Below are 12,596 nucleotides of genomic sequence, written 5' to 3' on the forward strand. Positions count from 1 at the left end.
ACGGCGCTAGTGAATTTGGAAAGTGGAGTGAATTTCACCACTACTCCTGACCGAGAGTGACAGCACACTCAGTCACTGAGCACCTACTGGGAATAAAGAATCGTACTAGGTACTGGGTGTCACAGTATGAATTTCTATTTGAACATACGCATGCACCTTCTGCCTCATTCTGAGTAGCTCACCAGGAAGAAAAGGGAACCTAATCAAAGGATGAGTGCTGCTTTGCTGCTGGTCTGCTCTCCTCACCTGGGGTGTAAAAGTAAAGATCTGGTTCCTAATCACATATAGCTTAGATGTTCCAAGGACGCCAATGTGCCGATATGGCCTCCCACTCAATTTCATATTCTTATTCCGTCCTATTTGAAAAATAAAAGAGAAATGAGAGTTAGGACCGATATAGCAACATCTAATCCAAGCGACTTTGGCTAAGACTGGGCTTATTTTCATGCTAACCCACTTTGGGGTTTGGTGTTTCTAATACCATCCAACCCTTCTTTAAAATGGGGCAAGGATGAATTATAAACAAATCCTGCCACCTTCTTCTCATGCATGTATACAAACGGCACCTGATTCAACACCTATATGGAGTTAAACTATTGACGGAACTTTATGAAATGTTTACTTCTAATTTATTTAGTATTGAGCCATAATACTAAACAAAGTTAGATTTTAGATAAAGAGAACCCCCCTCCCATTTTAATGGGTGAATGAGCATTTTCTAAGGATACAGATAAAAATCAGAAACCTATTAAGACACAAGACTGATCCAATTCAAATTTTCAGAGGTGGTGCCCTATTTTACAACAGATCTGGCGAAGGGCACAGCCAAGCTCTGGTGACATCTACTGAATTGAGTGAGAATGTGCTGGTCTGCCACCCTTCTCCACTTTGAAGAGGTCGAGCCACACGCTTTGGTGGCTTGCCCAATTCTTCACAATTCACACCTAGCGGTCTCCCCCACACCCGAAACCCAGAACCAAGATGCCCCCTCACCAAAACCACCCTGCTATTTCCCCAAACCTACCAAGCTTGGCATATATGTGACTAAGAATCCGGCCTGGCTGGACTCGGATTGGATGAATGTCAGCAATACTCTGGACGTTTACCCCATGTTTCCTCAACAAGTCCTTAATGTGGTTGTTTTCCGCCAGAACGGTGACTGTGAACAAGAGGGTAGAATCTGCATTAGACTGGGGCCTTCTGTCTCCTCACATGGAGAATATATTGTATCGGATATATTGAATAAGTTTCTGAAACTGTACTTCTGCTTCCTCCAGCCCAGACCTTCTGATATTTGCTATTCTGTTCTGTTCTCTTATATTAAAAAAAAAAAAAGTCGCCGCTGAAGACCCATCAGCTGGTCCCGGCCTGCAGCTGGAAAAGCAGCCCGGTGGATTTACGGGCTGGCGTAGCAGCGTGTGTCGTGGTCAAGCGAAGACTGTGGAGTCAGGTGAATCAGTCCACCTGGACGTGAGAGTGGAGTTGGTGCCTCCAGCTGTCAGCTCTGGGTGCCTGCGTGAGCTGACCTCTGAGCCTCACGTGTTAAGACATGGATGAGAATCACAACCGTCACGATTTCTATCTGATCGCAATGTTGTGACAGCTGGGTGTGTGTCTGAGGTCCCGGAGCACGGGAGCGACGCAGGGCCTCTTGCCGCATCACAGGCAGGGGTGGGGAAATGGGTCCATGGCCGCAGAGAGGGCTGCCCTTCATTTGTTCAATAATTGCTTTGAACCTGTTGACTGACCGTGTGCCAATCAACACAGAAGCTACAAGAACAGTACGGGCCTTGTCCTTAAGAAACGTAGGGTGTAATTTAGAGGAAATAAGGCCTGTACACCACGTGCGTTGATATCAGCTGCCACGTAAGTTGCTCGGCTACGTAAGAGGCCCGCAAGCTCCTCACGAGTCCTCCCCAGGAGGGAGGGGGACCGGTGAGCCAGGACCCGCACCGAGGGTTTTCCTGGTGACAACTGCGGTGCATCTCGGGACCACCCTGTGAGGGGGCACCAGTTACGATGACCCCGAGGCACGGGGTGGTGAAATCACATGGCTCGGCAGGGACAGCACTGCGGCGGCCCAGGCTGGCCTTCCTCCTCTCTGAAAGAGTTGCTGGCTGGACAGGAGGGGAGGCAGGTGAAAAACATGGGCCTGCAGCTCTGCAGAGAAGTCACACCTCAAAGGAAGCAACGAGTAAACCTTCACTCGGGTTCTGAATTTTCACCAGGGTCATGTTCTACTTTTTAAAGAATTTCAGTAATGACAAATGACGCGCGGTGAATCACTTGTGCCCCAACTGCGATCAAGATTTAGATTCAAGAAAACAATGGCTTTGTAGAAAGTAACTTTGTGGTTGGAAGAATACTGTTGCCTTTGGGAACTAGTGAGTTATAGAAGGTATGTCCAGGAAGTAAGTGATAAACGCTAGAGCACACATACTTTTTACAAAGTGGGATGGGAAACTAGGGAATCTTTTGCATTAAAAAGAGCATTGGTTTTAGACGGTTGAATATGAACAGTAAACACGCTCACAAACCTTGCACTACGACATCAGGTTTGACGGAAGTGGAAAATCTTCTATTTAAGGGATCAATTTCCCCAGTGGCAAGGAATCCCTAGGACAAGAGGAGAATTAACACTATAAAATACAATTAAATTTCACCTTAAACCCAACTTTGAGAATGAAATATTTTGGGGCTCAAAATATTCAGTATTTTATTCCTTTACGTTGTTTAAATCAATTGCTTATCTTCTCTGAAACACAGTACACCTTTTGGATAGCCACTGATACACGTATTGTGTTTCCAGCACCCAGCTCTCTAAGCTAGTCAGACACGCCAGCGTCTCGTGTGAGCGAAAAGAGCAATAGTGACTAATACTTCCCGAGTCCTTACTCCTCGCCGGGTCCCGTGCTGAGCCCCTCCACATGCCTGGCCACACTCAGGCCTCCAAACAGGGAGGCACTACGATTATCATTTTATAAGTGGGGAAACCTTACGAAGCACTTAAGGTAAGTGGCAGAGAAGGGACTTGGCCCCGGGGTGACTATCCTGAAACACAAAGCTCCCATCCCTGCTTGCAAAGAGCGCTGTTTGCATATGGATCTCCTCACATCTTCTGCAAAGGACTGGAGCCCTCAGCAAGGGGATCAAGGTGTTCCAGGAGTTCTGAGGAAGAATCCGACCCAGTGCTGGGCCTAAATGAAGGCCTTTACATGGAAGAGGAAGAAACAGCTGTTTGTTCCCCCATCTCACTGACACAGACATCAGAGCTGGAAAGTAATGCAGAAAATGATCAAGCCCAACCTCTTCACTTTACAGATGAGGAAACCGAGGCTCCTGAGGCCAGAGAGCTAGTAAGAGACAGACAAGACACATGAAATGTGTCTGACCATGAAATGGAGGAGGCAGTCACACCCATGAAACAGCCGCCCCACCTCAGCACCGGCAGCTCCTAAGGGCCGCTGCTACTGTGAGATCTTTACTTCTGATATTTTGCACACTAGGAACCCCAGTGGTATTGGAGCCACTACTCAAGCTCCCCACCTCCAACTTCTAGAGTCTGACAGAACACACAGGACTGGGCCAGCCTCACAGGCTGGAGCTCCTAGCTCTTCCCCCGGGACTCTTTCCTCCACACCCCTCCCCGGGGGCCCAGAGTAGTCAGCTGGGCAGGAGCCCCCGAGGACAGATGAACCCATCTGATAACCTCACCCACACACTATCTACACCATCACCCCCGTTGGGGAGGGGGATTCATTTTTAGTGGACAAAAAAGCATTTGCATTTTAAAAACTTAAGCCTGGGGACGAGAGAACATTTAACAAGAAGAAAGGAGTCAGAGGCAGCAGACCTTCTAAATAAGGGTGTTGGGGGCTGAGGGAACACCTGACACAAAACGCACCACAGGAAAATGAGCCCCTCCCTGCCCCTTGACATAGACAGATTGTGCAGCCACGCCATTTCCTGTGCCCAGGACTGTGCCAGGGGAGCCGGAAGCCAACTTCTCCAAACCTGTATCTTTCACACATGTGCGGATCCTGACTGGGAAGCTTCTAGTCTCCTGCTGACCATCGACTCAACCAGGTTCCAGCCACAGGCCAGGAATGTGAGGGGGGTTGGTGCCTGGCACGCAGCGAATTCTGAAGTGGCTTGATTTAGTAAATATGGGCACACAAGCCCAGGCAGCAGGCCTCAGAGCCGACCCAGTCCAGCTGCCTTTACAACTCTGAGTTGCCAAAGTCATTCACAGCCACGTGGGGCAGAGCTCCTACGCTCTTCTAGGGTCCCCTGTACCTCAAATCAGATGGCTTCCAGTCTGTGAGGTCCCCAAGTCCCCTACCTCTGCCAACAGCGAGCTGAGGATGTACAAGGACTGACCCCACAGATGGGGCAGCTTCCCCAGAGGAACTCTGTCCACCGTGTGGGGGTTCTTATACTCTTCATCTACCTGGCAAAGAGAAAAACCCAAAGTCAGAATGTCAGAGGATAAGGAGGCCCACGTCACTGTACATCGGGAAGCGCGCTGAGGATTTACAAAACACCACTCGTTCGATCCCTGAAGCCAGTCCTGTGCGAGCGCTGGGGCAGGGAGGCCGAGGAGCTAAGGCCTTTGCGTGGGGGCCACGTGGCTAAACACAGCCGAAATGGAACTGAAATCCAGGCCTGGCTCCAGGCCAGCGCCCCTCGCACAAGCACACTGATGGCAGAAGGCAGAGGCAGGCACACGGAGCCTGGACTGCCTTCTGTGAGCACCGCTCTGGGCAGCAAGAAGTCTCGCAGCTCATGCTCGCGCTCGTCTATATGATGGGTACGATGATCTAAAGCACTGCCCTATAGCCAAGGCAATGCATCGCAGGATGCTAAGTCAGGTTCCTCCTGTCTTGTTATCCCCAGGAGCTCACAAACTGTGTGCCTATGCAAGACGGTTACCAGAAGGTGGCACTATTTATTGAGGAAAAATAGTACTGTACTATTAGATCACTAATTTTCCACCAGGGACTCAATAAGCTGGATCCACTGGGAGCTTCTGACTCATCAAAATAAGCTACAGTTCTTTTTTCAGATGGACAGTGCTGCATATACATTGTAAAAGTCAGTCTGCAATTTTCTCTGATGTAAACTCCATGCTGACCTTCGGATTTATTATTTTTTTTTTTCAAGTCAACTCTACCCCATCATGGGGCTGGAACTCACAACCCCAAGATCAAGAGTCACATGTTCTACCGACTAAGCCAGCCAGGTACCCCTGACCTTCGGGTTTTTAGCCATTACAACGCTGGTTGGGGTTAATATTAGTGACCGCTTTTTTCCTGCAGAAAACACAGCAATCGAAGAAAATAGGAAACACTTCTCCTTCTCCAAAAGGGAAAGTCACACCACGGGGGGAGTCATACTCTGTGGATTAATCAGTGATGTTATTAATAAATTGTTAAAATTTGCTGCCGTAGTAAACATTAAGAAAACCTTAAACTCGTAAACTACACAGAATTAACCGTGTCAGTAACCAAAATGAGCTGCTAGCACGACAGTGTGGAAGGAGATTCTGCAAGATGTCAGAGTTATCGTTGGTAGCAAGTTTGGTTATCTTTGGGTAGTAAGAGGACGGAGAAGTATTTTCTCCTTTCTACAGAATCCTGGATGTTTTACAGTGTACAGGATTACTTTCACAGTCAGATTGTACGTTAAGGCTATTTGAAATGTAAGTAGTGTTAAGAAAGATTGCAAAGATCTGGAATGAGAAATACTTGATGCAAAGAACAGAAGGCAAAGTGTCTGGATCAAAAGACAGCTTGGCTCTGCCTCCCCCCACCCTTGGGCCAGCTCCTGCCTCCCTGTGGAGGTGTCGCTGTCTCTCGGCCCCTCTCCACCCCAGTGCCTGCAGGTCCTCTAACGCACTAGGCCTTTGCAACGCCGCTCTATGTCTGCCTCCATTCCCCAGACCAGCTCCTTCACCCCCCACTAGCCTGTAACCCTCGTCGAGACAGAGCTGGCACTGTAACCCCTTTGTGCCCCGTACCTAGCTTGGTGCCAAAGAGACCACTTCTGGAGAAAAGGTGTTAGGTCTGAAAGGGGGATGAAAAATACCAAAAGGCCAAGCACGAACTCACTTCATTTTAGATAAGCAGCTCTCGGTTACCTTGTTAGGTGGGATGGCATACAGTTCTGGCACCAGGTGGATCCCGTTCTTGCCTCTGATTAATATTCCCTCCAGGGCCTCTCGGTACTCTTGGACCTGAAAAATGGCCCCATGCCCCAGCATGAAAGAGGGGTCACTAACACTGTAACAGGAGTACGACATACAAAAATACCTCTCTTGGCAACAGATTACTAGTAGGACACAGGGCCAAGAAATGCATGAATACCTTCCACTTCAGGAGGGCAGGAGGAACTAGGACTCTTGCCAACAGCAAAGATTAGAAGGAGCTAAACGCGTCGGGCTTTTCTGTATTGTCTGAACTCATGACTTCAATATTTCACCCTTAACGTCTCACATATGTAAATTTTGTCTCACCAGCTAGCCTGTATAAACTTCTTGGAGTGGAGGCCAGATCTTAAGCAGGGTATCCCTATTTCGACCTACCGGTTTTCCACTTAAAAAGCCCTCATTCAAACATTTATTGCTCAACAAATACTTGCAAAATTGAACCCGATGTGAGGAAAAGGAAGTGTATGTACTATGATTCATGGACCCGATTCTTAGGATGCACTGCTCAATATAACAAAACCTGTTGATGTAAACATTTCCATTAAATTAAAAAGGCAGCGATAAAAAACCTATGTATGAAAAGGAAATAGACAAAAGGGGAAAAACAATCCTTAACCCAGCCACCCAGCTATTTAACACATTTCATCTTTGGAAAACCTAATCAAATGCCTTTCAGATCTCATTTTCTTTACTTTTGAAATTTGTGGACAACAAAGTCTGAGCAGGGGTGTGTCATTTTTTAAAGATCGTTGGGCATCAAGTGGAAGAGACAGAATAGGGCTAACAGTAGTAAATTCTATGAGGCCTAGAAAATAAGGTCCTAAAGCACATTCTTTTTTGTCTTCTCAACCTTTTGTTTGTAATAACTGTCAAACTTCATCACAATTGAAATTCCAAATCAATTCTTTTGAGACCTTTCAGTTCTGGGATAAAAAGACCGAAAACATAAGACCCAAGATAATCCCCAAGCATAACAGTAAGTATCAACGATAGGGGAACATTAACATTTCAAGCTTACTGCCATGTTGGGAAGGAAGAATTCCCTCTGCCCTTCAAGGTCCTTCTAGCTGGACTGAGACTCAAACTGACATGAGACAGATTAAGAGGAGAAAATCAAATTTAGTTACATACATATGGGGAATCCACACAGGAGATTCTGAAGACAGTGAGGCAACACGAGGTTTATCTGACATCCTGAGCTCAGGAGAGGGGTAGGGGTCCGAGGATACAAAGGGAAGGAAGACCATTTGCAGGAAGATGAGAGGAGATGTTGGGAAAACAAAGGTTGCCCTGCTCTGCACTTAAGTTTCTGAGGTAAAGAGGAATCGTGTCAGAAGCTCTCTTTCTGGTATAGGCAGGCAGTTGAGGGGGAGCTTAAGAGCTTTTCTGGAATCTACTGGGTTTTGATTACTTTTAACTCAATGTTCATGCCAAAGTGGCCCATCTTGGGGTGGCCTGCCCGTGGCCCCTACACCCACTTCTGAAACCCCTCTCAGAATTTCTGAGCAGAGGCGGCTTTCAAAACCAAAATAAATCTTTGATTTCTGATCCCACGCCAGTACATGTGCTCTGAACAGGTTAAGACAGCGGTGAAGCATTTGTCTGTCAGTCATTCACATACGGTTCACGAGGATGGGTCTGTTCTAATGCGTACCAAAGTATGCACAGCAGCAAATGCTGAAGAAGTCTGTCTTGAACCAATGGATGCCGCATTAACAGATCTTTATTCGGCACTTACTATACACACCAGGCACAGGGAAAGATTAGTGAAGTGGTCAAAGACCGCCTCCACCAGGGTGCTCTGACAGGTAAGTGGGAGATTAAATACAGCTATAGGTGCCATAGTGTGGTAAGTACTGTGGGACATATAAAAGGCTTTTTTTTTTTAATCCAACTTTTAGGATCAGAGAAGGCTTTCTGAAAAAACAGACATTTACAGTGAATCAAGTGAAGGAGAGAGGGGCAGCTGGGGGAGAAAACCAGGACCTGGGTATTTAAGAAGAGGGGAGACAGCACGGACTGTCCAAAAGATGGAAAGGGTTTCAGGGCATCCCAGAACTCAAGAAAGTAAGTGAGCCGTAAGAAATCAGGTTACAGTGTTGAATACAAGGGGCCAGATCTTATGAGACCCCACAAAACATGTGACGACCTTATACCAAGGCAAACCGGAGCCTTTGGAAGCTCTTAAGCAAAGCAGCGACACAATCTAATTTGCTTTTTAATAAGATGCCCCTGGCAATGGTATAGAGAACCAGCAGGGAGTGAGGCTGGAGGTTGGGCCACCAGTTAGAAAGCTGTTACATTACATGTTAGCTGAGGGTACTCTTGGACTAGAGCTGAAGGCAGCAGAAGCCTAGGCAGGTGAGAAGAAGACAACAGAACTAAACGTGTGTGGGCCAAAGTGGTCCCCGATGAGCCCCGCTTCCCGTTACTCGTGCCTGTGTGTAGTCCCCTCCCCTTGAATGTGGCACGACCCTTTAAACAAGAGAATGCAACAACAGTGACCCGGCCAGTTCCAGGCCTAAGCCTGAAGAAGGCGTGGGAGCTTTTGCTCTTGCATTCTGGGGGAAGAGGACCACCATGGAAAAAGCCTAACTGCTCAGAGACTACACTTCTGTGAGAAGCAAGGCCTGGGCCCACAAGCCCAGCCGAGGTCCCAGCCAACAGCCAGCATCAAGCTGCAGGCCAGGTGAGTGAGGCCATCTTGGAAGGCCATCCTCCAGCCCCAGCGAACCAGCTGTCGCCAAGTGAAGCAGAGACAACCCGTCCCTGCCGAGCCCTGCCCAAACGGGGCAATCGTGAGCAAATAAACAAAGCAGTCGTGGCTTTAATTCACTATGTTTTGGGACAGCTCGGTAAGCGGCAACAGATAACTTAAAGCGCCCTCAATTCTTGCATAACCTTATGTTCTAATACTAATCGGCACACCCATGGAATGAAAATGCCGATTATCAACACAACACCCAGCACTTTCTCACCTGAACGGTGTCACCGTTGAAGACCCCATCTATTATGAAATATGTCCAGAACACAGGCCATTCACATTCAATGTTTTCAAAGAGCTTGAGTTCAGCAGGGTCATAATGCAATCGGTTTGGGTCCTGGAATCAAACAGGAGACCATCTAAAAGGTGATGTCAGATCACATATATAACACCATCGTACCTCACTGGGTTTCCCTCACTTTCTGATTCAACCCAGCTTTGCGGCTGATAACGATTAGGAGTCTGCTTTAATGGGGAGAAGCTATTTTTGGCAGTTTTCCGTGGAAAAATTTCGGAAAAGTAAATCAGAAATGTACACAAGACTCCTTAGTAGTTTATATTAAGCTTCCTATATCCCTAACAAATAAATAGCAATTGGCCGATCACGATGCTTGGCAGACTATCTGTTTTACTGAAATCACTCTATCAGTCACGATGGCAGAAAAAACTCAAGAGGGAGGCCACAGTTGCTCTTTAAAACATCATGTGAGCCACAGAACTGTTTGTCCTTGTCTACAGGCTGCTTTTAAACCACCAGCCTGCTGTCCTCCTGATGATCTTATTCTTCTATTGCCTAACTTCAGCCTCGCTGTCTCCAAAATTAAGACTTCCCTTTCCAATTTTCCAACATGTAATTTTATAATCAAGGAAAGAAGAACACCACAGTGGTGACTTAAATATGAAGCACTTAAGGAACTATAAGAAACAATATTTAAGTACAACCTCTCTTGGGGTTTTATAACCGTCTCGAAGGAAGCGACAGCATCCATAACGCCCCTAAGAAGAAAAAAAAGTGCATTCGATGAAACAGAAGAATTTCTTTGCCTTTTTATTTTGATTCGCGTCAGCCCTTCACCCCCATTCCCATCAATCTCTTAGTAATGAACGAAATGTGTACCAAGTGCTTTTTGTTCTCAACACAAAAAGTTATTTTTAAGTAATAAGCAAAGTAAATCCAGGTTTGATTAGTGCCAACGAGGGAATGCCAACACTTTCCGTCAGAGTATCAGGGCTGGGAGAGTAATTACTGAGAGTTCAGAGTGACCAGCCTTTCAGTCTGATTGGCTGTATCACGCAAAGATGCAAAGGGACGCTCACTGCTTGCAAAAGCCACTAAGGGAGACACTCGGACTGGACTACTTCTACTTGAAAGACTGGATAGCAGAAAGGACATTTCAGACTCCTCACAGTTAGGCTCTGGATGCAAAGAAGTAGGGCGGCGAGGTGGGGGCAGGGGTAGGGTGGGGTGGGTGGGGCTTCCTAGGACTCAGGGCTGTTGCTGCTGGTTTTCCTGCTGCAGGCTCCGATATTCTATTCGTCTTTGGCTTTCTGGGTGTTAAGAAAGAAGGGCGGTGGCACCGCGCTGTTAACGTGCCTCCCTAATCCCTGGATGGCAGTGCTGGGTGCCCGCTCCCAGTTGGGGCTGCTTTAGCGCTGGCTGCGGAGGCAAGCACGCTCTGTGTGGCCAGCTCTGCGGTGTTCTGGGAGTCCTGGGGAGGCCCAGCCCAGAACCCGCTCCCCTTTAAACACTTCATTCCCTGCATTAACTCCCTGCCTACCTGGACGAGCTGAAACAGCTTGCTTTTACTCCACTAAACCGTGAGACAGCTTCTTTGGGGGTATGACTGGGGACCCTTTAACCCCTTTGAATCCAAGGGCTAAAATCATTTCTATGGAATCTAAGCAGGATCATCAATATGAAGATTTTGGCTTAGGAAATGTAAATTTTTTTTAAGGAAACTTACATTTTTCATCATTTTACTGATAAATCCAGTTGCCTGGACTATTTAATAACATTCTCAGCTTGGTGTACTGTATTATAGTTCGTGCATTTCACCTCAAGGCAGGGATTTTTTTTTAAATTTTTTTTTAACTTACATCCAAGTTAGTTAGCATATAGCGCCACAATGATTTCAGGGGTAGATTCCTTAATGCCCCTTACCCGTTTAGCCCATCCCCCCTCCCACACCCCCTCCAGTAACCCCGTTTGTTCTCCATATTTATGGAGAAACATCTCTTATGTTTTGTCCCCCCTCCCTGTTTTTATATTAGTTTTGCTTCCCTTCCCTTACGTTCATCTGTTTTGTCTCTTAAAGTCCTCATATGAGTGGAGTCAGATGATATTTGTCTCTAATTTCGCCTAGCATAATACCCTCTGGTTCCATCCACGTAGTTGCAAATGGCAAGATTTCATTCTTTTTGATAAGGCAGGGATTCTTTTAGCCTCAGTGTAACTTGGGGATTGCCAAGTCCTCAGAAATTGTGCATGAAGTTGGAGGATACTGGGACGTGTGCGTTTTTTTCTGGCAGGGACTTTATAGCTTTCGAGACGTTCTCAAAGAAGTCTGTGATCTCTCACGGGTTAAGCAGCTCTGCTTTAGAAGTACAGGAGGGATACGAATCGGGGTTCAAAGGCGCCGGCTTGGGCGCTTGAGCTCAAGCTCTGCTATCAGGAAAAGAACTAAGACACTTGAATGCTCTGAGCCTTTGTTTTCTCACCTGTAGACTCGGCTCTGGATGCTCTGAGTCCACTCAGATAAACCAAGCCTCTGACCTCACGGAGAACTGAGGCCCAGGCGAGCGGCTCCATGTGATCACATGAAAGGGGCACATAACACAGGGTAGGGGGGCACCAGCCCGATCAACGCTTACCTGGAGCTTGGAAATAATTTCATTTTTGGTCACATTCACAAGGTTCATATCTTCCACTGCAAAGGCCGGGAAAGAGATAATGGAAAGAAGTCCAGCGTCAATCTCCTTAGACGTTGATGCTCTTGGCAGCATGGAGAACAGAATAGACTGAACGAGAAACAAACAGGTGGCTTTAACCTGGGAGGCGCTGATAGTTACGTACGGTATCTAGAGACCATGACCTTAGCCCCAAGGAACACCTGAATAAGTGTGCCAATTCTGAGTGGAGCTTTTTCCTACCAACACGGCCCTCGCTGGGGGACCTCGCCTACCCAGCCAACGACTCCTGTTCCTTGCGGGAGAGAAGGGGCTCGGGGAGAGCACGGTACTGCCTGGAGCGCATGCTGAGAACTGCTGGTCTCCCTCCCTCGGTGCCTTCTGTAGACTGTGCTGTGTCTTTTAGGACACACAGGAGAGGAACTAAGGGCTAATGCGTCAGCAGGCCAGGGTGTGCTGGCTGTGAAGACGGAGACACAGAAGAACACACATATGGGGCTAGCACACAGAAATGTCCGGCTTCTGTGGAATGTGACTGGGTGGACTGGGTGATCCAGAACCCACTTGAAGAGGGAGTCCAATCCGAGAGACCACACAAACACTCAGGCAAAATGGTAAATAACAGAATTACTTTAGTCCTAGAACTAGGGTTACTTAGTGGCACTATAACGTGGCCTCGATTATAAGGTGGTTGGGTTAGGCACTATAAACGAAAGG

General features: G+C 47.3%; 1 protein-coding gene across 7 annotated transcripts in view; it reads right to left on the minus strand.

Annotated features, from left to right (window-relative positions):
* Nucleotides 1-12,596, minus strand: part of PHKA2 (phosphorylase kinase regulatory subunit alpha 2) — a 70,409-nt gene that overhangs the window by 23,090 nt on the left and 34,723 nt on the right. For 6 of the 7 annotated variants that reach the window (XM_042974474.1, XM_042974471.1, XM_042974469.1 and 3 more), the window contains 8 exons: nucleotides 11,844-11,990; nucleotides 9,915-9,968; nucleotides 9,187-9,309; nucleotides 6,140-6,235; nucleotides 4,343-4,450; nucleotides 2,538-2,616; nucleotides 1,025-1,159; nucleotides 247-356 (listed from right to left, as the gene is read on the minus strand). In XM_042974474.1, coding sequence (XP_042830408.1) covers nucleotides 247-356; nucleotides 1,025-1,159; nucleotides 2,538-2,616; nucleotides 4,343-4,450; nucleotides 6,140-6,235; nucleotides 9,187-9,309; nucleotides 9,915-9,968; nucleotides 11,844-11,990 — 852 coding nt within the window. The remainder of the gene's footprint in view (nucleotides 1-246; nucleotides 357-1,024; nucleotides 1,160-2,537; nucleotides 2,617-4,342; nucleotides 4,451-6,139; nucleotides 6,236-9,186; nucleotides 9,310-9,914; nucleotides 9,969-11,843; nucleotides 11,991-12,596) is intronic. The other variant, XM_042974475.1, reaches the window with a different exon arrangement.

Source organism: Panthera tigris, chromosome X, assembly GCF_018350195.1.
Source record: "Panthera tigris isolate Pti1 chromosome X, P.tigris_Pti1_mat1.1, whole genome shotgun sequence".
Classification (NCBI taxonomy): Eukaryota; Metazoa; Chordata; class Mammalia; order Carnivora; family Felidae; genus Panthera; species Panthera tigris.